The following is a 24,954-nucleotide window of genomic DNA, read 5'->3' as shown; positions in this document are numbered from 1 at the left end:
GAAAATATTTTTTGGATACCGCTAATTTCTCATTTAGGTCTCTAATACTTGAGATATTCTGAATAAAATAAATTAAATTTCCAAAAAAAGGGTGTCTTACCAATGATATTTATATATGCCTCCTCACTTCCTTCCACCACATCAGGGGGGAAAGTAAATGATAATTGCTTTGTAAGGGGGAAATTGGGACCGGTGGTGGTTTTTAAGTCCAAAATGGCAGACTGTGAATGATACATCTTCACTCCTTCAGCCTAAAGACAGATAGACAAAACACAGTAAAGGATTTTGCATCGTTAGTATCTACAGTATATCTTTATAGGAACAGATAAAACCAGTGAGCATGCTAGTATCTTACTATACTAAAGCTTATATTACTGATAGACAATGACAACATAGCTTTCAACAATGATTACAAATTTCAATACAGACATTTTTAAAAAATAAGTTATTAAAATCTTAGATATTTTATAGCATCTGAAAAAATAATAATCTCACTGATGAATGAAGGAAAAAAAAAATTCACAAAAGATAACACAGTAATTTAATTACTTTTTTATGATTTTTGACAGAAGGCTAAAAATATCTTCTTATAGGAAACCTGAACAGTGCGAACTATGGAGGCTACCATTGATGACCTCTTTCTGGCTGTCTCTGGTGTTAAATGTTTTTATTGACCTAGAAGAAGCATGCATGGTCGAAGCCAAAGTAAGCACTCCTGATCAGCATATCAGCCCCAGGTCAATGAATTAGAAACCACTTAAGCCATTGAATCGGCATGATAACCAAGCAATTCGAATTTTCACAAAGAAAATGTCATCAGTGGTAGTCTACGCATTGGCTCCAATACAGGTTTATTTTAAAGTGACTGTGGGTTTATTTTAAAGTGACTGTGGGTTTATTTTAAAGTGACTGTGGGTTTATTTTAAAGTGACTGTGGTGCTAAACTGAAAGTCTAAATAAAAGCTTTACCTATAAAGAAGATAGTGTATACTTATCCCACTGCCCAAGCCACGAAACACCGCTCTTATAAAAAAACTTTCACCCCCCCGAAGTCTATTCAAAAACTGACATTTTTGTGTGTGTTGATGCCCTGGTCCCTTGCTGTGCATATTAAAGCCTTCCACCAAGCCCTACATCACTACAGGGCGCATTGGCGACCTTGGGGTAGGCAAGGTTAACCGGTGAGTGTGAAAGGTGACCAAGAGATCACTACTCCCAGTAGTGTCCGTTTTGACGAGCCTTCAAGGTGCAATCCCTCTTTCATAGAGCAACTTTAACATCGAGAGAGAATGCAGAACTTTATTATGGAGAACTTTAGAAAGCCTTACAATTTCCCTGGCCTCAGGCCTCGTACACACGGCCGAGAAACTCGACAGGCAAAACACATCGTTTTGCTCATCGAGTTCCTTGTGAAGCCGCCGAGGATCTCAGCGAGACACATTTTCCCATTCCCGTCGGGGAAAAAGATGACATGCTTTCTTTTTGGCCCGACGAGATCGGTCGAAAAGTATACACACGACCGGTTTCCTCGGCAAAAAAAAAACCCCAGCAAGCTTCTTGCTGGTTTTTGCTGAGAAACTCGGCCGTGTGTACGAGGCCTCACACACACCAGAGCAAAGCTTGGTGTGTGAGAGGCCAATTACCAGTCCTGAGTGCTGTCACATGGAAGCAACCCTGCAGTGCTAGTATTTTTCATAAGCCCTTTTCAGGGGTTTCAGTTTGAATCCGGGAGGCCACATGCTATTATGAGATTTTCTGACTACCTTCCTGATCTGCACTGGAGCAATATTTAAAAGAGCAGGACATCTGGGTATGAGTCATAAATGTTTGCTCCCCCTGGCCTCCTAAAATGTGGTGCTAGGTCAATATTTGCATAGGATTTGCATAGGCAGTGTATTAATAGCTTAGATTTCTGCTTACATTCAATACACATGTCAACAAGTAATTCATTTTATGTTATACGTTAACATGCATTAACCCTGATTTACTAAAGGAGTAGGGAGTTTTCACGTTTAAAGTGAAATTTAACTTTGCAAAGTGAATTCTTTCTTATCTTAGTGAATGAGGTCAAACAAAGAGAAAACTTTATTTGCAAGAAATACTCAACCACCTTCAAAAAAATAATAATAATTCTTGCATGATTGATGTTGAAGTCAGCACATCAGGAACTAAATGAAAATTCACTTTGCAAAGAGAAATTTCACTTTGCTTGAAGAATGGAGTAAAGTAATGTAGACTTTTTTTTTTTGCACACGTTTAGGTATTCTTTTTAAAGTGAATTTTTACTTTCTTTCACCTCATTCACTAGGATAAATGAAAAATTTGCAAGGTAAACCCTTTGTAAATCACCCCCATATATATCTTAGCAATTTATGTATTTACCTTTACTATTACTTTCCCAGTAACAATGTCAGAAGCTGCTCCTTTGGAAATGGCTTTAACTGTTACTAGGATCTCTCCCAATATTTTTGGTCTGATAGGAAACAGGCAAGTTTTTCCTTCCATATTGGGAATATCCAGAGTCTGTTGGCTTACTGTACTTGCATTATTGGACTCTACAACTTCAAATGAGTCACTTGGCTGCACAGAAACAAGAACCTGCAAATGTAGATAATTTTTTTATTATGGCTGTAATACCTATTTTTACATATGCTAAAAATATATTTTTGATACATCTCTTCTGAACCTGCCAGAAGCCTTGTTATTATTAATGCTACATTAACACTGGGGCGGGGAAGGCATTAGCGGTAAAGCGCCACTAATTTTAGCATCGCTTTACCGCTGTTATATCGGCGCTTTTCGGCCACTAGCGGGGTACTTTTAACCCACACTAGAATTCGAATAAAGGGTTAAAGGTGCCCGCAAAACACTGCTGACGAAGCAACTGCTCATTGATTTCAATGGCAGGGACGGTAGAGGAGTGGTGTATACACCGTCCCCGCACCGCACAAAAGATGCTGCTTGCAGGACTTTTTCTAATGTCCTGCAAGCGCACCGCTCCAGTGTGAAAGCACTCAGGCTCTCACATTGGGGCTGCAGGGTAGGTGTTTTTCAGGAGCGCCTGAAAAATGCCTCCAGTGTGAAAGGGGTCTAAGGCTTACCATGGTGGAAACTGCGCAAATACTGCTCCCTTGTAATAATATTCATTGTTTTATGGAAAAGGAAAATAATTCCTTTGACAACTAAGAGAGGATTGATTTTCTTTACTTTGGCAGGATTTCTTCTCACTTCCTGTTGTATCAGCAGAATAGGAACTGAAGGGAACTGCATGGAAATCTCTCAAGTGGGATACAGATAGCAAATAAACCTAACAGGGATTTTAATAGATACTTACTATATCCAAAATGGGTGAACCAATATCTGCCTTTAAATATGCACTTTGACTAACCAGACTAAAGATCAGACCTCTGCTATATTTTCTAATGCAGTACACTACACTACACTGTAGTGAGTTGCCATACATTGCAGTGCATTGCACTAACCATGTAATGTGAATTAAATTAAATGAAATGTGAAAGTTTTATTTAAAAGTGCCAAGGAAGACTTAGTAAAATCATATTGCATACACAGTCCAAATTCATTATATACAATACCTCTATTGTTTTGTTCAAATGGTTGAATAACATAACTTCCAGAATGAATATTTCACCTCGAATTACGGAATAAGGGAGATTCAGCGTGAGAGACACATCCTGATATACTTGGAGCTGTGTGAAAAAGTTAAAAAAATTAAGTTGTAATAAACCAGACAATATTAATATATCATCTTTTCAAATATTATGAACAAAAAAATTGTAGTCCTGTATGTTCAGGAACATCAGATCCAGATTGTGTTGTTAAAACTTTATATAAGCTCATAAGCAAAGCGATATCTCCCCATTAACTGTTTTAATATCATTTTCAGAACTGTTCCCTGAAACTTTTAAATTATACAAAAAAAAAGATTGTTGGATAGGACAACTCCAACTGTTTCAGGTAGCTAGTGATCAGAAGAAATTGTATGCCAACATGTTGTTTATATGTGCCACTGATTGTAAAGAAATCTGTAGACTTTCAGTATATTTTCAATATATAGTATAGATAATATATAGTATGGTAAGAGTACTGGCAACCACACTGTAAATGCAGCATGTGATGCTGGGACAGCCTGCTTTAGCGAACACAGGGTGCTTCTAAGCTCAGGACACATAGCACAAATGAGCAATCCAAGTACAGATGGATTCTGCCCACACTTTCGGACCCATTCTTAACTTTGTGTTGTGCTAATGCATGTTACTATAATGCATAGTAATGCATGTTATATGTGTTGGTTTGCTGTGGTGCCATTCATGCACCTTCACAAATTATGTGTGCTGCACAATGTGTGCATTGCAGTGCTCTGCAATAAAATTGCAGCCTGTGCAATTTCCCTTATGCATCAAACCCCTTCATTTTAAAAGATTAAAAGATTATGCCTAATGTAGTGTGCCACAACCCACCTTAATGAATAAAAACATGTCCATTACAGCACATGCATTGTAATGTGACTGGGCCCTTAGTGAGAAAGCCTATGTAAATCATTGTTGTTGGATCAGCATTTAAGGAGGACACCTTATGGGTGTGTGTCCATGCTGGATTGCCTATTTAACCACTTGCCGACCGCCACGCGCCGATGTACGTCGGCAGAATGGCATGGTTGCGCATATTTGCGTACAGGTACGTTCCCTTTAATATGCACAGTGACCCCGTCGGGTACTCCGTGACCACGCCCGTGGGACCCGCAGACCCGAAAGCCAGTGGTGTCCCGCGATCGGGTCACGGAGCTGAAGAACGGGGAGAGGTGAGTGTAAACAAACCTCTCCCTGTGCTTCCTAGTCAGACTGTCACTGATCATCTGTTCCCTGTCATAGGGAACGATGATCAGTGACGTGACACGCCAAGCCACGCCCCCACACAGTAAGAATCACTCATTAGGTCACACTTAACCCCTTAAGCGCCCCCTACAGGTTAACCCATTCAATGCCAGTGTAATTTTCACAGTAATCAGTGCATTTTTATAGCACTGGTCGCTGTAAAAATGACAATGGTCCCAAAATAGTGTCAAAAGTGTCCGAAAAGTCAGCCATAATGTCGCAGTCACAATAAAAATCGCTGATCACTGCTTACTAGTAAAAAAAAATATTAATAAAAATGCCATAAAACTATCCCCTATTTTGTAGACGCAAACCAATCAATAAACGCTTATTGCGATTTTTTTACCAAAAATAAGTAAAAGAATACGTATTGGCCTAAACTAAGGAAAACAATGTTTTTTTGTATATTTTTTGGGGATATTTATTATAGCAAAAAGTAAACAATATTGCATTTTTTTCAAAATTGTCGATATATTTTTGTTTATAGCGCAAAAAATAAAAACCGCAGAGGTGCTCAAATACCACCAAAAGAAAGCTCTATTTGTGTGGAAAAAAGCCATCAATTTTGTTTGGGAGCCGTGTTGCACGACCGCGCAATTGTCAGTTAAAGCAACGCAGTGCCGAATCGCAAAAAGTGGTTAAGCAATTGTGTAGAAAAACAACCAAACACAAGTCACTAATGCAGTAGTACCTCATTAAGGCAGTGGTAATAAGGATGTGCAAAAAAGGGGTGTGCTTGCTTGAACTGTTATTCAGCAAAGTGGCTCTTTGAAATTTATGTCTAAAGCCTCGTACACACGACCGCAAAACTCGACAGGCGAAACACATCGTTTTCCTCGTCGAGTTCCTTGCGTACACACTGTCAAGACAAAATCTCCTTGTTCTCAAACGCGGTGACATACAACACATACAAACGCAGGGGAAGTTTGATTCCACTGGCTAAACTCTTGGGGCTGGTTTTGCTAATCTCATGTGTTTGCATGTTAAGTAAAAGTTTGGTAAGAGACGATTTGCACTTTTCAGTCTGTTACAGCTTGAAAAATGTGTTATCTCCATTACAAATTCTACTTTTACTCCCGTCTCATACTTTATTCTGAGCAAGCGCGGGTTTCTTAGCATACACACGCTCGAGTTTCTCGTTGAAAACCAGCCCGTCGAGGAACTTGACGAGCCAATTTGAGACTCCCGTCGAGGAAATAGAGAACTTGCTCTCTTTTTGGCTCGTCGAGTTTCTCGAGAGTTTCCTCGACGAAAATGTACACACGACCGGTTTCCTCTGCAAAAAAATATCTCCCAGCAAGTTTCTTGCTGGTTTTTGACGAGAAACTCGGTCGTGTGTACGAGGCCTGACACTGCTTAGCAGCAAGTATAGAAGAGTCAGGGCTTGAGGATTGTGTATTTTAGGGTTCATCATTTCAAAGTCAGTCGTGGTCTACAATTTTGACTTTAGCCCACATTCTTCTCTTTGTTTCTGTGAAATCAGAATTAGAGTGTGGAAAAGTATCCCTAAATAGAACAGTTTCAAGTTAAAAATGCTGACTGGTAGGATTTTCATGACAGAAAAGACCCTACTGGTATTTTCTATACTAATGTTCCCTGAGTCACGTTTACATTTATAGCACAGCTCTGTGCCATGATGATGGGTCTCCTGTGCTCGTGTAGTAGTGACTTCAACACGGCTCAGCCAATCAAATGGCCAAACAGTACCAGCCCAGAAGAAAAACCTGCAGAAGATGGAAGCAACCTTGACCAGCGGGAACACTGACTGCACAGCGCAAGAGAGGATCGTTTTGTCACGTTATGGCTAACAGCTTCTGGGGGCCCATAAGAAAAAAAAATGGCAGAATTTGATTTTGTACTAATGAGAAGACAAAATTGGTCTGTTTATACATTTTTCACACAGGATTCACATAGCTTTCACTCAAAATTCACACATTTTTCTAAATGGATTGAATTGGAACGTTCAATTGTGTGAAATACATTTATAAATAGACCCTAAAGTATTCATTTTAACTTGTTAACAAAAATATTCAGTCTTATAAAGTAAGTTTGGTAGGTTCACATAAAACCTTACTGAAATCTGATACCATTTTACATTCTAAACTCTTTCTACAATATATATCACCTCAGCTGGTTTATCGGTAAATCCCAATCCAAGTGTGTTGGAAAGAACAAATGCACTGGCCAACCATGATGTCATTGTGTCAGGAACAGATAGTGGTAGATTAAAAGTATTCCCAGAGCTGTAGAATAAACAAAATAAATGATATAAAAGGAACTGTTTTAAAAAAATAAACGTTTGTTGAGAAAATTTATAGGACGGGATTAGGTGACATCATCACGCTATGTAGCTGGGTAGTTTAAGATCTCCAAGAGAGTCCATAACGTATCAACTAGGTCTGAGGACTGGTGCCACTATGCACACCTGATTATATATTCTTGCATTGCACTCATCAGGTGAGAGTAATAATTCACAAAAAGCTTCATATATTTCTCATTATTCCTCCAAAACTCTGGCCCACTCCCTTAAAATTTATTTAGTCTTTTTCTGACCTGGGGAAAAATTGTTATGCTGAAAGGCACCTTATGTGCTATTTTTCCAAAGTGTGGTCTATTGTGGCTAAATAATTAATTAATAATTAACAAGGTCTCTAACATCCACCACCCCCGTGATGTCGTCACAGAGGAGTGGCAGAGGACTCCAGTGGCAACCTGTGAAGCTCTGGTAAACTCTATGCCCAAGAGGGTTAAGGCAGTGCTGAAAAATAATGGTGGCCACACAAAATATTGACACTTTGTACCCAATTTGGACATTTTCACTTAGGGGTGTACTCACTTTTGTTGCCAGTGTTTTAGACATTAATGGCTGTGTGCTGAGTTATTTTGAGGGGACAGCAAATTTACACTGTTATACAAGTTATAAACACACTACTTTACATTGTAGCAAAGTGTAATTTCTTCAGTGTTGTCACATGAAAACATATAATAAAATATTTATGAAAATGTGAGGGGTGTACTCACTTTTGTGAGAAACTGTATGTATATAGATATATATATATACACACATACACACATACACACAGACGTCCAATACAGTAGCCATGGACATCCACATGGGGGGAAGGGGACAAGGTGCCCGCACACAGACACTCATGACCAATCGTGTGCAGGTGCCCACCCCGACCCCCTAGAATATCTTATTGCACCATCCCTTGGCCTCTCTTCTGCCCGCTGCACTAGTTTCTAGACTCGGCTGCCGCCTGTGGTCTGGCAACCAGTAACGTCACGTCATGAGGCCGAGACGAGGCACCAGCATTCAGAGCAGAGAAGGAACTTCTTCCTCCATCTCGACTGGTCAATTGTGGCTTAAAGTGGAGGTTCAGCCGAAAAGTTAATTTTTAAGATTAGATTGATGCTCATTTTGTCAAGGGGAATCGTGTAATTTTTTTTTAAATCGAAGCAGTACTTACCGTTTTAGAGAGCGATCTTCTCCGCCACTTCAGGGTATGGGCTGCGGGACTGGGCGTTCCTATTTGATTGACAGGCTTCCGACAGGCTTCCTACGGGCGCATACATCGCGTCACGATTTTCCGAAAGTAGCCGAACGTCGGTGCGCAGGCGCCGTATAGAGCCGTACTGACGTTCGGCTTCTTTCGGCTCATCGTGACGCGATGTATACGACCGTCGGAAGCCTATAGGCGCCGTATAGAGCCGCACCGACGTTCGGCTTCTTTCGGCTCATCGTGACGCGATGTATGCGACCGTCGGAAGCCTGTCGGAAGCCTGTCAATCAAATAGGAACGCCCAGTCCAGAAGACCATACCCGGAAGCGGCGGAGAAGATCGCTCTCTAAAACGGTAAGTACTGCTTCGATTTTAAAAAAAACTACCCGATTCCCCTTGACAAAATGAGCATCAATCTAATCTTATCAAAAAAAATTTGGTTGAACTCTCGCTTTAATATGGACAAAGTCACCCCTGACCTCACCCTATTCTCTGACCCTCATCCTTCCATCCCTCTGCTCTCTTTTCTAGTTCTCCCCTTCCAAATATGATAGTGATAACCTCAAGATCCAAATATTCCTACCAAGAGTTGCAGATTTCTTGTTCTTCTGTTATTTGTGGTATTTACATATAAAAGCACCTCATTTATGTTTGTGTTTAATTTTTTTCTCGTACTTCTATTTTTGATACATTGACTGTACTGTTCAAAAATTGGTGCTGCATATTTGGATCTTCTGTTCTGTGTTTTATTCTGATATACAATAAAAACATATTTGACCCTAATATGGACAAAGACCTGTGGGTGAATGTATTATGGTTCTTCATAGTAGAGCAACCCCATATCTCAAAACACTTTTTATAAAGAAAGTAGGTTTATACCTGATGTTTGCTTCTAGCCATATCCAGGTTTTATCAAACAGTGCCCCAATATTTGGATTTGATGGTGATGGTGGTTTTATGCCTAAATCTGTTGGCTGCAAATCTGAAAAAATATATATATAATTAAAATATGCTACAGGCCTATCAGTTCACTGTCTCTTCTCTCCATGAGTAACCAGAATCCAGAAAATCATAAGTCTGTAGTGAGGTGCTACAAGCAGTGCATATAAGAGGACAACAGTAGTTGTAAAAATTATCTAATTCTTTTATGGACATTAGGGTTGATTTACTAAATCTGGAGCGTGCAAAATCTGGTGCAGCTCTGCATAAAAAACCAATCAGCTTTCAGTTTTTTTTGTCAAGCTTCATTGAACAAGCTGAAGTTAGAAGCTGATTGGCTATCATGAACAGCTGCACCAGATTTTGTACTCTTCAGTTTTACTAAATCAACTCCAGTGTATTGTAAATTCAATCAACTGGATCCATATCACATCATTCAAAAAAGAACTCCAATTGATTGCTGTGAGTTCTTATACGTTGTGCATTTGTCTTCAAAGTCCTAAATAAACCTGATACAATCTATGCTGGTGTAATTGCTGTTATATGTTAGCAGTATCATTTACATTTGATTAGAAGGACTTCATATTTTCTGTGTAGACAACCTACAACCTGGCACATACTGTATGCTTAGGTAATGTAGTACCTGTTGTATTTTATGGTATGTCTGGCTGCAAAATAGCACTTCTAAACTGCTTCCAATTTTACATTGTGGTGAAATGATTTCAGACATACCTGTACCTATTTCTGTGTGGTCATTTTATACAATCATAGAACTTTGTAGAAATGCTTGTGATTATTTTCACACAAAAATACGGTGGAAAGGTAAACTGCATGCATTGCAAGAAGCCAAGTTGTGTTTTCCAATATCAAATTACACGTGAACAGACTGTTTATTTTAAAATTATTTTTGGTAATGAACTATAATAAAGTTCATCAGTATTTTGTACACAAATAAGAGCAGTGGTAAGTTATTTGTTTTCTAGCCTAGTCTTTGACGACAAACAGCAATATTTTTGCAGGCTACCAGAGGTCTAAAAGACAGTGTCTAACAAGTAAACTTTGGATTAGATCACCTTTTTTTCCAAGTTTCTACAATGCCATATACATTCTAAAATAGGTAAAAGGGGAAGTGACAGGGCTCCATGGGACGTCTAATGCCGGGTATACATGACGGTTTTTCATGTCATGGAAAAAAACAACGTTTTTTTCGACGTGATTCCTCTCAAGCCTGCCTTGCATACACACGATCGTGATAAAAAATGCTCTAGCAAAGCGGAGTGATGTACAACACGTACGAGGGCACTATAAAGGGGAAGTTCCATTTGAATGGCGCCACCCTTTGGGCTTGATTATGCAAATTTCCCTTCTCATAACTTGCTTCCCCGTCGTTAAAGCCTACACATGACCATTTTTCACGACAAGAAAAACTTTGAGAAAAAAAAGAGCAGGTTCTAAATTTTTAATGCCCATTTTTCTCGTCGAGAAAAATGCTCTGGGTCCTACACACGATAGTTTTTAATGACCAATTTAAAAAATTGCAGAAGCTTCTGGCTGGTCTTTGCTTCTGATCATGCGAGTTTGTACTTTGTACAAAAGTCCGATTGCTTGCTGTACACACGAGGCACTAGGCACTATCGGACTTTTGTTGACGTAAAGTTTGTCCGTTTGCAGACCAAACTTTTTGTCCGATGAAACCCGAAAAAGTTGGTCCGATGGAGCGTACACACGATCGGACAAATTTGAAAACTTGCAGATTTTGAAGTTTGTTGGCAAATAGTCCGACCGTGTGTACGGGCCTTAATACGCTGACAATATTGAATTTTGTTTTTCATAATTATTATGAATCGTTGTTTGATTTGTATGACATGGCTCTTCCACTGATCTGTACTTATACCAACAGGGTCTGACTCCTGATGAAGCAGGTTTTGTCCTATGAAATGCATAGAGAATACAGCTTCAGCATTGCCACAGTATGTCATTTATCAGGCAGGCAATTTGGATGTAATCTGGTGAATAACTCACTACTTTGTATATCATTGGCCCTTTTAAAAGTAGAGATGTTTATGTTACCTTTTTATATACATTTTTTGTCAAATTCTAATAAAACTTTTATATTTGTATAAACCTTGTTGCATTCATGTATGAGCATAACTCTTGTTAAAGCCCCACGGCCATTTTTTTTTTTGTGTTGCTACATTTTTGGGACTGAGAGATTCTCAGGTTGAAATATATGGAGGCTTCTTTTTCTTACAATACAAAATCACTGTGAGGTTTTTATGGTTCATTTTTTTACTTGTTCCAGGTTTCCTGAAGTTTTTTGAGAGATTCTCAGGTTGAAATATATGGAGGCTTCTTTTTCTTACAATACAAAATCACTGTGAGGTTTTTATGGTTAATTTTTTTACTTGTTCCAGGTTTCCTGAAGTTTTTTAGGTTTATAAGATGTTTTTATTGCTGTCTGTGATAGTTTCCCCTGATTTCCTGTGCCAGACAATGCCAAACTCCGGGGTAGGAAGGGAGGGGAACGTCCAAATATGGACACCAAGAGTAAGTCAGCCACCCTCCGAAACAAAGCAGAAACTAAACAGTTTGTGCTTTTATTTGAATGTATTTGACTGCTTTCCTTTCAGTGTGGCATTACGTTGATGTTGCAAATCGGTTTTATATATTAAAATCACGTAAACATACCTTCATGTGATAAATAGTATGTGCTTATCCTTGCATCAGTCAAAGTATTGTATCCCCAAGGCTAAGGGTAAGAAGTGAAATTGTTAGAATTTTTTTCAAGACTGGAGATACATGCTTCATATAATTCATGGATCGATTTTAAGGTATATGACATAGACCAGGAAAAGCAATTAGCAATATTAAATGTGTACTGAGAAACCTTTATGTTCAGTAAAGCAAACTGTAAAGTGTAGAAACCTTTCCCAACCAATCAGAAATATTTTTTTCCTCGTTTTAATTATTTTAAACCACTGAAAAGTTAAATCCTTAATCATTTTCTTTAAAGTCTATGTCTAGGCAAAACCATTTTGTTTGTTCCAGGAAAGGGTTTGATTCTCTGTTTAATTTTTATTGTGGTCTGTCTTCCCATTGGGAAGATTCACCTCCCTATCTGTACTGACAACCATTGTCACCAAGAAAGAAAGTGAGAAGAAAGCCAACATTTTAGAATTGTTCCCAGAACAAAAGGTGAGGGGACATCTTCTAATGGTCACCTATTCCAGGAACATCTTTCTAAGAGAATTCCCCTCGCTTAGGGAGATTTCCACTGACTTTCCTATGGTCAACACAATGTCATATGAATCATTACTCCAATTGGGACTTACCCCTGTTGGGGCTCCCAGATAAATGGGTCATTGACGCTTGAAATTTCATTTAACAAAAAAGTAAGAACTAATGCTGCGTACACATGATAATTTTTCGTCATGAAAAAAAAAAACGTTTTTAAAAAATGTCATTTAAAATGATCGTGTGTGGGCTTCACATAATTTTTCAGGTTCTTAAAAAAATACAATTTTTTTTCGAACATGCTGCATTTTTTAACAACGTTTTAAACTATGTAATTTTTCGGGTTGTAAAAAATGATCGCGTGTGCGCTAAAACAACATTAAAAACCCGCGCATGCTCAAAAGCAAGTTATGATACAGGAGCGCTCGTTCTGGTAAAACTACCATTCGTAATGAAGTAAGCACATTCATCACGCTGTAACAGACAGAAAATCGCAAATCGTCTTTTACTAACAGGAAATCAGCTAAAGCAGCCCCAAGGGTGGCGTCATCCGCATGGAACCTCCCCTTTATAGTGCCGTCGTACGTGTTGTACGTCACCGCGCTTTGCTAGAGCATTTTTTAAAGACAATCGTGTGTGGGCAACATCGTTTTAATGATGAAGTTGGAAAAAACAACGTTTTTTCTACATGCCGAAAAACGTCGTTTTTTTCATGACGAAAAATTATCGTGTGTACGCGGCATAACACTTTATGCTACTTCCAGCCACAAATTTCACCCACTGGCTTCTAACTACTCTTGGAGGCTCCATTGTTTAATGCTATGGACACAAACTGAATGAAGAATCCAATAGGGATATTAGGTGACAAGCTTAATAGACAATCTTAATTTGGTGTGCAGGACCAAGAACAGATGCACAAAGGTCTCACTAATGGAGTCCCTGAGGATTATAAGAAACCACTAAATGGTTTTGCCTCTCTGATACCTGAAGATGAAATATCAGTTCTAAATGGACTGACCTTTGAAGGTTGTGCAAAGACAAAACAAAGGGAAGCTTAGGATAGAATTTAGGGGAAGTATTACAAAACTAACTGCTCAATTAATTTATTACCCATGTGATCTCTCTCACCAAGGGGTGTGAGATACAGAGGGATAAGAAATCCCATCTCTCTAATTCATGTGCTGCAATTTTTATGACTCCTGTGTTTAAATTCTGTGATAAAGGTGAAAATGTTACAGGATTGTAGATGCAGTTACATCATTACATCACCATTTATATGGGTATGACTAAAAATGTTGGGTTCTTCTTCTTCATGTGGGTTTAAAAAAAAACTTTATTGCACCCCCTAAGAAAATGTATTAAAAAAACCTGAAGCACCAATCAGGTAAGTGTCTGATTCTTTCGACATACTTAGTAGGACATAGGGGTAGATTTACTAAAACTGGAGAGGGCAAAATCTGGTGCAGTTTTGCATGGTAGCCAATCAACTTCTAACTTCAGCTTGCTCACTTAAGTTTTGACAATAAAACCTGGAAGCTGATTGATTTCTATGCAGAGCTGCACCAGATTTTTTACAGTTTTAGTAAATCAATCCCACACTGTTCCTAACATATCCTTGTCTCACCTTGAGTCAAAGGGGCACAAACACATTAAACTTGGCCTGTGATAATAATTTGGGACTGCCAGTGCTGACCTCCTAATAATGCCAATCAACTGACTGTTTTGCTCGTCTCTTGTAATCTGTAATACTTTCTGCATTACTGACCTTAAACAGGCATAGAGATCAGAGACTTGGAAAAAAAAGTCAACAGTCCCTGTATCTGTTAACCTTATATTTTAATGACTCTTTGTGTACCAGAGAAGTGAGCCTAGCTACAATCCTGCAATCTCCCATTGGTTGTTTACTACACATTTTACCAATTACATTTTATTTAGGTACATGTAAAATCTTGACGTACCTGGGTGTAGCTCGTATAAGATTTTTCCACCTAGGGAAAAAACAAAAATACTTTATATATGTGTGCAACAACCAGTTATTATATTAGAATTTCAAGCAGTTCAGAATAAAACAGAAACAATTGCAAACAAGAAATAACACTATACTATAAAAATATAAACATTTTCTTTAGAGTCGGTTCACACAGGGGCAACACGACTTCCAGCACGACTTTGGGAGGCAACTTGGACACGACTTGAGTATGAATCATCAGGCAACTTACAAGGCAACTTCAAGTTGCCTCCAGGACAGTACAAGGCAACTTCAAGTCGCCTCCAGGACAGGAAGCTTTCCAGTGGCCAATCAAACAACAATCAGCTCTTTGGGAGGGAGGGGGTGGGAGGGGTTTGCCTGAGAAATGTTATCTTCCTGGAAAGTTGCTTAAGTTAAGACAGTGATCCGACTTCTGAGGCAACTTCCATTGAAATCAATGGGTACAAGTTGCCTAGAAGTCGGATTGAAGTAGTACAGGAACCTTTTCTGAAGTCGGAGCGACTTCAGTAGTGTGTATTAAGATGGCTCCATTCACTTCCATTGATTTTCTCAACCACGCGGCTTGGGACGACTTGGGGAGACTTCAAGTCGGATCCCAGGTTGCCCCAGTGTGAACCAGCTCTAAGTGGTGTATTGGATTATACTCACTGTGTTTGGAGAAAAGTTACTTCCATCTTCAAAAAGATTGGCTCGTTTATCAATTATCTTCAGCCCCACCAAAGCATGGCTTTCTTTCACATTAATGGATAAAGACACATTTTTTGATGGTTTTGTAATGCTTTCACTCCAGGATAAAGTAACCTTTGAAATAAAAATAAATACTTCTGTTGTACACATTTCTGGCTGAAAAGCTGTAGCTAGGAGCTGGCAAAAGTCAATGATACCCTTGGGCTTGGTCAAAAGGTTTTTTACCTTAATGCCTCACCTACGTTAAGTTAAAAAAACTAAAAAAACTTGCTGTTCCTTGGCACCAACACCACCTCCACCAAATACTTACCCAAGCTCTCTCTCAATGCAGTGCTGTGCCTGTCTGCAGCAGCACTGGTCTCTTTTCCTGCTGTGTGTGTCTATGGGTGCACAAAGCCCAGCTCAGCAGAGAGTCTGCAGGTGTGCCCCCATAGCACACGGCTTGCTATGAGTGTACATACCTCTGAAGCTGTCTGTGACCTATGGATTGGTTCAGTGGTGGCTGTTGGTATATTTTTTTTTTGGGGGGGGGGGGGGTGGCTACTGGATTGGTTACATCTCTCTTCCATGACCCATGAGAAGTACTTACTGTCTGTTTTTACTGGTTCTTTTTTCTCCCTTTTCATTACCCTCTACCTTCTTTCAAATGTTGTTTGTTAGAGTTCATATTGATATGATTTCACAACATACTGTATATTGCTGTGGAAAATATACTTTGGCTTTATATATGGAGGCTAAAAAGTTAGTTTTATTGTCTCCCTTATGCTTTCTTAAAACAGAATATGTAAGTTCTTCCTACTGCTGAAATAACTTCTTAAACCTTAAGGCCCCTTTCACACATGGCAGATCTGCTCTGTGGACTCGATCCGTTGAACCCTGCTGAGCCAGCGGATGACAGGTCTGTCTCTGCTCACTGTGCAGAGATGCACCTGTCAGAGCCCTGCTCTCCTCTATGGGAAGATCGGATGAAAACAAACATCATGTCTGTTTTCATCCGATCCGCTGAATGGATGGCGAACGTATCTCCATCCGTCTGATTTGAGCAGATCGTATCGGATGGCAGGCAGATGGCAGCAGTCACATCTCCGCTGACAACTGCCTGCCCATACAAGTCAATAGGTCAATGGGTGGACCGCTCGGATCCGCCTGAAAAATGGACAGGCGGATCCGAGCAGTCCTATTGTGTGAAAGGAGCCTAATAAAAATGTTGGTAAATAAATAAAAGTAAATAAGTTCAGCTATTTGTACATTGGAAATTAAGTAATTAAAATTAAGTAAAAATTCCAAATGTCAACAGGAATTTGAAAATCTAAACCTAAAAGGCGTTTTTGGGTAGCAATATCATGCAATTGCTGGCACCAGCATATTCCATGCATTGATACATATCTCCTATTTGGACAATGAAGCTTCAAGATGCCACACGATGCCCCATGTTTTCTTGGTGTTTAAGCTCCACCCACATCCCACAATGCAATGGGGTCCTTGCATTCTATTTTGGGATAGAAGAAACATTTTAACTTTTAATCAGTGAGCCATTGACCTAAACTGGCACAAATGTTATTGTTTAAAATCAGAAGAAAATTGCATAAGCAGGGGTGGACTGGGACAAAAATTTGGCCCTGGACTTCATCCAGACCGGCCCACTTAATTTTTGCAAACACGCACAAAAACAGTAAACTATACGCAGTTGTTGGCGGTAAAAATAGCGGCGTTTTACTGCCGACGCTATGGGCGGCTCAGTGTGAAAGGGGTCTAATAAATCAGTTACAATGACCAGCGGCAGTGCATTTACCCCCCCCCCCCGCCTTGCTGCATATTAAAAAAATCACAGACACATACACTGACCCTCCTCCTGAAACAAACACTGTCCCCCCCCTCCTTACACAAACACTGCCCCCCCCTCCTTACACAAACACTGTCTCCCCCCCTCCTTACACAAACACTGCCCCCCCCTCCTTACACAAACACTGTCCCCCCCTCCTTACACAAACACTGCCCCCCCTCCTTACACAAACACTGTCCCCCCTCATTACACAAACACTGTCCCCCCCTCATTACACAAACACTGTCCCCCCCTCCTTACACAAACACTGTCCCCCCCCCCTCCTTACACAAACACTGTCCCCCCCCCTCCTTACACAAACACTGTCCCCCCCTCCTTACACAAACACTGTCCCCCCCTCCTTACACAAACACTGTCCCCCCTCATTACACAAACACTGTCCCCCCTCATTACACAGACACTGTCCCCCCTCCTTACACAAACACTGTCCCCCCTCATTACACAAACACTGTCCCCCCTCATTACACAAACACTGTCCCCCCCTCATTACACAAACACTGCCCCCCCTCATTACACAAACACTGTCCCCCCCTCATTACACAAACACTGTCCCCCCCTCATTACACAAACACTGTCCCCCCCCTCATTACACAAACACTGTCCCCCCTCATTACACAAACACTGTCCCCCCCTCATTACACAAACACTGTCCCCCCCCTCCTTACACAAACACTGTCCCCCCCTCCTTACACAAACACTGTCCCCCCCTCCTTACACAAACACTGTCCCCCCCCTCCTTACACAAACACTGTCCCCCCTCATTACACAAACACTGTCCCCCCCTCATTACACAAACACTGCCCCCCCTCCTTACACAAACACTGTCCCCACCTCCTTACACAAACACTGTCCCCCCCTCCTTACACAAACACTGTCCCCCCCTCATTACACAAACACTGCCCCCCCTCCTTACACAAACACTGCCCCCCCTCCTTACACAAACACTGTCCCCCCCTCTCCTTACACAAACACTGTCCCCCCCTCATTACACAAACACTGTCCCCCCCTCCTTACACAAACACTGCCCCCCCTCCTTACACAAACACTGTCCCCCCCTCATTACACAAACACTGCCCCCCCCTCCTTACACAAACACTGTCCCCCCCTCCTTACACAAACACTGTCCCCCCCTCCTTACACAAACACTGTCCCCCCCTCTCCTTACACAAACACTGTCCCCCCTCATTACACAAACACTGTCCCCCCCTCATTACACAAACACTGTCCCCCCCTCATTACACAAACACTGTCCCCCCTCCTTACACAAACACTGTCCCCCCTCATTACACAAACACTGTCCCCCCCCTCATTACACAAACACTGTCCCCCCCTCCTTACACAAACACTGTCCCCCCTAAATTACACAAACACTGTCCCCCCCTCATTACACAAATACTGTCCCCCCCTCATTACACAAACACTGACACCCCCTCATTACACAAACACTGTCCCCCCCTCATTACACAAACACTGTCCCCCCCTCATTACACAAACACTGTCCCCCCTCATTACACAAACACTGTCCCCCCTCCTTACACAAACACTGTCCCCCCCTCCTTACACAAACACTGTCCCCCCTCCTTACACAGTCCCCTCCTTTCTGGTATCCTTTACAGCCATCTTCTTTCTTTGCAACCAACACAGCTCCCTTTATGTCAGTGCCCCCTCCCTTACCTTACACAGCAGGGAGAAGACACTCAGAGGATGCGAAGCGTCCAAGCAGAAGGCGGGAGCTGTTCAACTTTCCATGTTACAGACAGACGATTGGTTGCTAGGACTGCCCCTAGCAACCAATCACAGGCTTTTTAACTTGAAAAGTTGGACAGCTCCGCCTTCTGCTCGGACAGTCTGTCTTCTATTGTTTGTATGGATGAAAGCGGCTGTGGGGGGGAAGGAGGAGGAGTTACACGGGAGAGAAGAGGTCTGAGAGGACACACAGGCAGGATGTTCAACAGGTTCACTGTTGTCACCCTGCACATGCACGCCACCCAGCAGCGATACTCTGCAGCCTGCACTGGAACCGTGCACTTGCAGTAGTTGCAACGGGTGCGGCACGACCCGATACCGATGTGCGGGGCCACTTTCGTCCAGTACATAGCAAACACTGCCTGTATACATTCTGACTGTCAGAGTGTATACAGGCAGTGTTTGCAAATGTACTGGAGGAAAGGTATCGGGCTTGCTGCTGCAGTGAGAGTGGAGCTGTCACATCTAAGCACTGATGATGGGGGTGCCCCCGCATATTGGCCCCGCCCATCCCCAACATCGTTTTGACAGCTCCACTCTCACTGCGGCCGCACGCCCCCACTTGCCCACCAATCATCACTGGATGCTTACAGTCAGGGCGGACTCCGGGCTTTTTGGGGACCCATTCGGGGCTTTAGCCACCCCCTCCCAACGCCCCTGAGTGACAACTGGCCCACTGAGCCATCGGCCCACCGGGAAACTCCCGGTAGTCCCGATGGCCAGTCCAACCCTGTGCATAAGTGTTGCTTTAAATGCCAGCTGTCTAATACTTGCCATGCAGCTGGTTATTACAATCTGATTAAAGAGTCTCTGTAGAATTCCCCTTAGATTTATCAACAAATATGTAAGTAAAACCATTCCCCCCGCCCACACTCCCAAAAGCAAGAGGAGGAGGAGCGTGTATACTGAATTTCATCTGGCGTAGACTTTATATTCGGTTTCTCTCAAAGCCACATCCATGACAACTTTATAGACATGGGTATTCCAGGCTCACCAATCCTGTTCCCCAATTTCCACATTGAGAATTGTTTCCCAAGCTATCTGATAAGACAATTTAAAGGGTGGAGTCACAAATAGCCTATACAACATTGATATGCCCCTATGATCAAGAAGTGTCCGATACTATAGAGTCCTTTGTCTGTCCATTACTGGAACTGTTAGTATTGGAGGCCTGGCGGGAATGTAGGGTTATTGAAGAGTGGAGCCCCTGGGGTTTGGGGGGGAGCGAAGACTCTCCTACAGAAAGAGTCCCATAAATTTAGAGAATGGGAAAGAGTAGGTCTTAGAATTGCTTTGCAGAATTTCTAGGAGACTCACAGGACTGCCACATACACATGATCGGTCCATCCGTTGAGAATGGTCTGATGGACCGTTTTCATCGGTCCAAACCGATCGTGTGTGGGCGCCATTGGTTATATAACCATCGGTTAAAAAAAAGCCAACTTGTTTTAAATTTAACCGGTTAAAAATCCATGCATGCTCAGAATCAAGTCGACGCATACTTGGAAGCATTGAACTTTGTTTTTTTCAGCACGTCGTTGTGTTTTACGTCACCGCGTTCTGACACGATCGTTTTTTTAACCGATGGTGTGTGGGCGCAACGGACCATCAGTCATCTTCATCAGTTAACCGATAAAAACGGTCCATCAGTCCGTTCTCATCGGATGGACCGATCATGTGTGGGTGGCATAAGTCAATCATTAAGGGGAGAAAATCCTGAGCCTTAAGGAAGACCCAATCCGGTTGATAATGGGTGAAGTAGAGTTGGATTAGTTAAATTATCTAAGCTGCAATATAATACTTCTGGAAGTCAGGAACTCCCAAACCCCCTAAGTCTTTAGGGGCGTACATTGCTTTCTCTGGTTCCCCATATGTCAAAATTCTAACTTGAACTGTATGAGAAGCAGACACCAGCACCAGAACAAAGAGTATTGAGACTTGAGGCTCTGTATCAGATTGATTGATATTCATCACTTCTGACTTATCCAATTGACTGGTAACCCAGAGATCTTTCTAAACCAGGTTAAGAGAGATAAACCAATCAGCTTCTAATTTCAACTTGTTCAATTAGGCTTTGACAAAAAAAAAATAGAATCTGATTAGTTATAAAAGTGGAGTTCCACCCTGAAAAAAAAAATTTCCTCCAAAAATCGAAATCTAAAAAAATGTTTTACTTACCCGAAATAGCTGTCCCGAATCTGCCTCTTCATCCTCCGCGGTGGATTCTCTTCCTCCTCCTACACTCGGTTTCATCTTGTGAATGCGGCGCTCTGCATTCTGGGAACTGTGTGTATCCCAGAAAGCAGCCGGCCCATTCATAAAGCGCCGCACTGCTCGTGCATGCGCAGTAGGAAACGGGCAGTGAAGCCGCACGGCTTCACTGCCTGTTTCCCTTACTGTGGATGGCGGCGCCTGGAGCTGCCAGGATCGAGGATCGGCCTCGGCGGGGGGCGACATCGCTGGCGACAAGGACAGGTTAGTGTCCTTATTAAAAGTCAGCAGCTACAGTGTTAGCAGCTGCTGACTTTACATTTTATTTATTTTTTACCGGACCTCCGCTTTAAGCACAGCCGCACCAGATTTTGTGTGCACCAGTTTTAGTCAATCTTGCCCATATTGTTCTTACTGTCAGGCCTCGTACACACGACCGAGTTTCTCGGCAAAAAACAGCAAGAAACTTGCTGGGATTTTTTTTTTGCTGAGGAAACCGGTCGTGTGTACATTTTTTGACGAGGAAACTGTCAAGGATCCCGTCGAGCCAAAAAGAGAGCATGCCTTCTTTTTCCTCGAGGGAATGGAGAAACTTGCCTTGTAGAGTTCCTCGACAGCCTAAAAAGGAACTTGACGAGGAAAATGATGTGTGTGAGCAGCTCATGAGAAATGTCAATGTGCATATTCAGCAATCCATATGAGCTAAAATACAGGAGAAGATGTAGTTTATAAAGAGACTAAATCAGAGAAAAGTTTTGCTTATATTAACTTTTTGTAAAATGAAAATGAAACTTGACAGCTGTAACATATTAGTTTGTTCATGTACCAATAGTTAAATTAAAATAACAGCAATTACCTTATTCTGAAACAAGCCTTTTACAGGAAACATGTAAGAGGTTTGTACAATATTACCATATTCATTATTATTGTAAAAGTAAAGGATGAGATTGACATTGGGAGCCCAGGAGTGCTCTGGAGTGAGGCTGAATGAGGTCCTGTTTTGCTTCCCAGCAGACACAATCAGACCTTTAGCCATAACCTGCAATATAAAAAAAAATTAAATTGGTAAAATACAGAAGTTAGTAATAATTGCTTTATATAGTGTTAATACCAACTCCAGGAGCAGCGTGGGCCTACCATAAATCTACTTGTAGACAGGGCCAGTTGATTGGTACCCGAGATGGAGTAAAATTACACAAAGACCAAGGTAGGTGGCACCATTATTACTTGGTAAAGCAAAAGTAACAACACGTGGAAAACGTCAACAAGTTCTAAACACTATGGCATGGATATCCAATATTACAGGCAACGTGGATGTAACAGCTCTCAACCCTGTTGACGGCAATTTAACAAAGTCTTTGTATTTGAGAATGACATTTTAGTAGGTTACCGTAACAGCATCTGAAGAAGGAGGTGCATGACAAGCAGTACAGTGGTCAGGCACCTTTAGTAACCAGGTAGGCAGGTCCTCTTCCCAACTCTCTAGGTTTTCCAGATAGTGAAACCAGGCGTAGCATCCCTGCACTGTCCCTTCTCAACTGGAACCTCTCCCTAGCATTAAGTGCACTGTTCCAAGCCTGTGGGAATCCTGTCTCTACACTCAGGGCCGCCATCAGGAACTTTGGGGTCCCTTACACAGCTTCAGGCATGGGCCCCCTGGTGGAGCAGAGAACTGGGGGGTGCCGCTGCAAATTGAGAACTGGGGGGCGACACAAATTGGGAAGCGGGAGGTGCCGCCGCAAATTGAGAAGCGGGGGGGTGCAGTAAATTGAGTGCTGATATACAAAAAAAAAAGATTACAAAACAAAAGGGGAGTTGCCACCCGGGCCCCTTACATGTCGGGGAGGGGGGCTTTGGGTGCTGACGAACAAAAAAAAATTATGTTTTATTTTTTTAAATAGGGGGTTGCCAATCGAGCCACTGGGGACCGACTGGCACTTTACAGGTACGGGGGGGCTTTGGGTGCTGACGAACAAAAACATTTATTTATTTTAAATTAAAAAAATAGGGGGTTGCCATCCGAGCCCCTGGGAACCCCCGGGCCCCTTATAGGTGTACTTCCTGTACCCCCCTGATGGCGGCCCTGTCTACACTACCCACTTTACAAATGTGTGCCGGCCGCAGTGGGACAGTGCCATTTGATAGCATTGCCCCCATTAAAGATGGATGTGGAGGTCAGCCGGTGCAACAGGGTCCAATCGGACTGCTGCTCTCCTGATGACACCTATGGAACAAAGCTCCTCTTAACTTCTATTACTCTCTGCACAGCAGCCAGCTGAACAGCATCACCTACAGCAGGGAGGATAAAATGCACCTGCCTACATGCTGTTTACTAGAAATATGTACAGTGATATTTTTGATTGTGTCGGCAGCACAGTAGCTAAGTTGATAGCACTTCTGCCTAGCAACACTAGGGTCGTTGGTTCAAATCCCAACCATAACACTACCTGCTTGGAGTTTGCATGTTCTCCCTGTGCAGGTTTCTTCCCACACGCCAAAGACATGCTAGTAGGTAATTGGCTCCTGTCAAAATGATCCCTAGTATGTGTATGTTCTGTATAAATGTGAGTTAGGGACACTCAATTATAAGCTTCTTGAGGGCAGGGACTGGTGTTGTATGTAAAGCACTGTGTAAATTGACGGTGCTATATAAGTACTTGTAATAAATATATTCTGCATGTTCAAATTTCATACAACATACCACATAAAATAGCTCTTCCACTTCTGCAGGGTAGGCATCAATCTCCAATTGAAAGGGAGTTCCAACCTGATATTAAAATAATACAAGTGAGTATCATTCTTTACTTTGGCATCTAGAAGTTAAATATTAAATGTTTTTATTCATTTAAATTACCGTTATGGGTGAATGTGGATCTTTAATCTGGATGTAAGTGTTCATTCCATATGATTTGTACAAGTACCACGTTTGAGTGTTATTCCGATACTCAACCTGAAAAAATATATATATTTTTTTAATAATGCTAGGAAAATGCAGAGGATTTATATTACCTGAAAACAACTACTACTAAGCTTATAGTAATACTAAATCTAAAATAACCAATAGGATATTAACACAAGGTGCAGCTGACACGTGGCTCTATGTTTAAGAATATGAAGGTAGTAAGCCAGAACAGTGGTAGGTAGTACCACTACCCGAAAAAGATACAGAATTTGGGGCAATACAGATATTTTGACAGTGATTATCCTCCCCAGTTAACAGATTGGCAGAGACGACCAGCGGGAGAGAAGAGAGGAGAAGTGAGACAACATGGAAGGGTAAATGTAATGAGATGGGTAAAAGATGGCTTCAGCTCCTATTCTCGACCTATAGAGAACTCCTCAGATGCTTCTCATCCTTTTCAGGGCTTCATCGTGGAGGCAATTCTCTAAAGGTGGAGAACAGGAGCTGAACCCATCTTTTACCCATCTCATTAGATTTATGCAACAGGGAGTCAGTGTCTGTGTGTAGACGGCCTCCATTTTGTTGAAGTCTACAAAAGCCTGACATGCCGACTCTGTCTGTCTTGCACCAGTCTTTGCACATGCTGATCCAACCGAAACAAGTTTGGAGGGGCATTCAAGCAGTACTAGTTTTATTGTTTTGAACATGAAAATGTAATTAACTTTAAAAAGGTCTTCCGTTCTGATTTGTAACATTATCTCTAGATAAGGGAGGCTTCTAGATGCTCAGGGGAATGGGAATGCTTTCTACAAGTGTGATATAATAGAAGGCGACAAAGAGACATTAAGGCCTTTTGAGGTTTAACCGTGAGGCTTTCTGTGTGGGCAAAACTCTCCAGTGTGTGCAGGAGGTTAAGCATGGAAGGAAGAGGTGAAGTCACGTAGAGGAGTGCATCATCTTTGAATAAGCAAAGTTTATGGTGCTGTCCTCCCAGTTCCATACCCTGG

General features: G+C 41.6%; 1 protein-coding gene across 1 annotated transcript in view; it reads right to left on the bottom strand.

The window, feature by feature from the left end:
* Nucleotides 1–24,954, bottom strand: part of LOC120937038 (CD109 antigen-like) — a 134,569-nt gene that overhangs the window by 32,232 nt on the left and 77,383 nt on the right. The window contains exons 12-22 of the mRNA XM_040349960.1: nt 23,900–23,995; nt 23,747–23,812; nt 21,902–22,084; nt 15,207–15,359; nt 14,527–14,556; nt 12,023–12,083; nt 9,275–9,377; nt 7,018–7,135; nt 3,594–3,707; nt 2,383–2,598; nt 101–251 (exon numbers count right to left, since the gene is read on the bottom strand). Of these exons, the coding sequence (XP_040205894.1) occupies nt 101–251; nt 2,383–2,598; nt 3,594–3,707; nt 7,018–7,135; nt 9,275–9,377; nt 12,023–12,083; nt 14,527–14,556; nt 15,207–15,359; nt 21,902–22,084; nt 23,747–23,812; nt 23,900–23,995 (1,291 nt within the window). The remainder of the gene's footprint in view (nt 1–100; nt 252–2,382; nt 2,599–3,593; nt 3,708–7,017; nt 7,136–9,274; nt 9,378–12,022; nt 12,084–14,526; nt 14,557–15,206; nt 15,360–21,901; nt 22,085–23,746; nt 23,813–23,899; nt 23,996–24,954) is intronic.

The sequence above is a fragment of the Rana temporaria genome, chromosome 4 (assembly GCF_905171775.1).
Source record: "Rana temporaria chromosome 4, aRanTem1.1, whole genome shotgun sequence".
In the NCBI taxonomy this organism is placed as follows: domain Eukaryota; kingdom Metazoa; phylum Chordata; class Amphibia; order Anura; family Ranidae; genus Rana; species Rana temporaria.
This window is presented reverse-complemented; position numbering and strand designations above follow the sequence as displayed.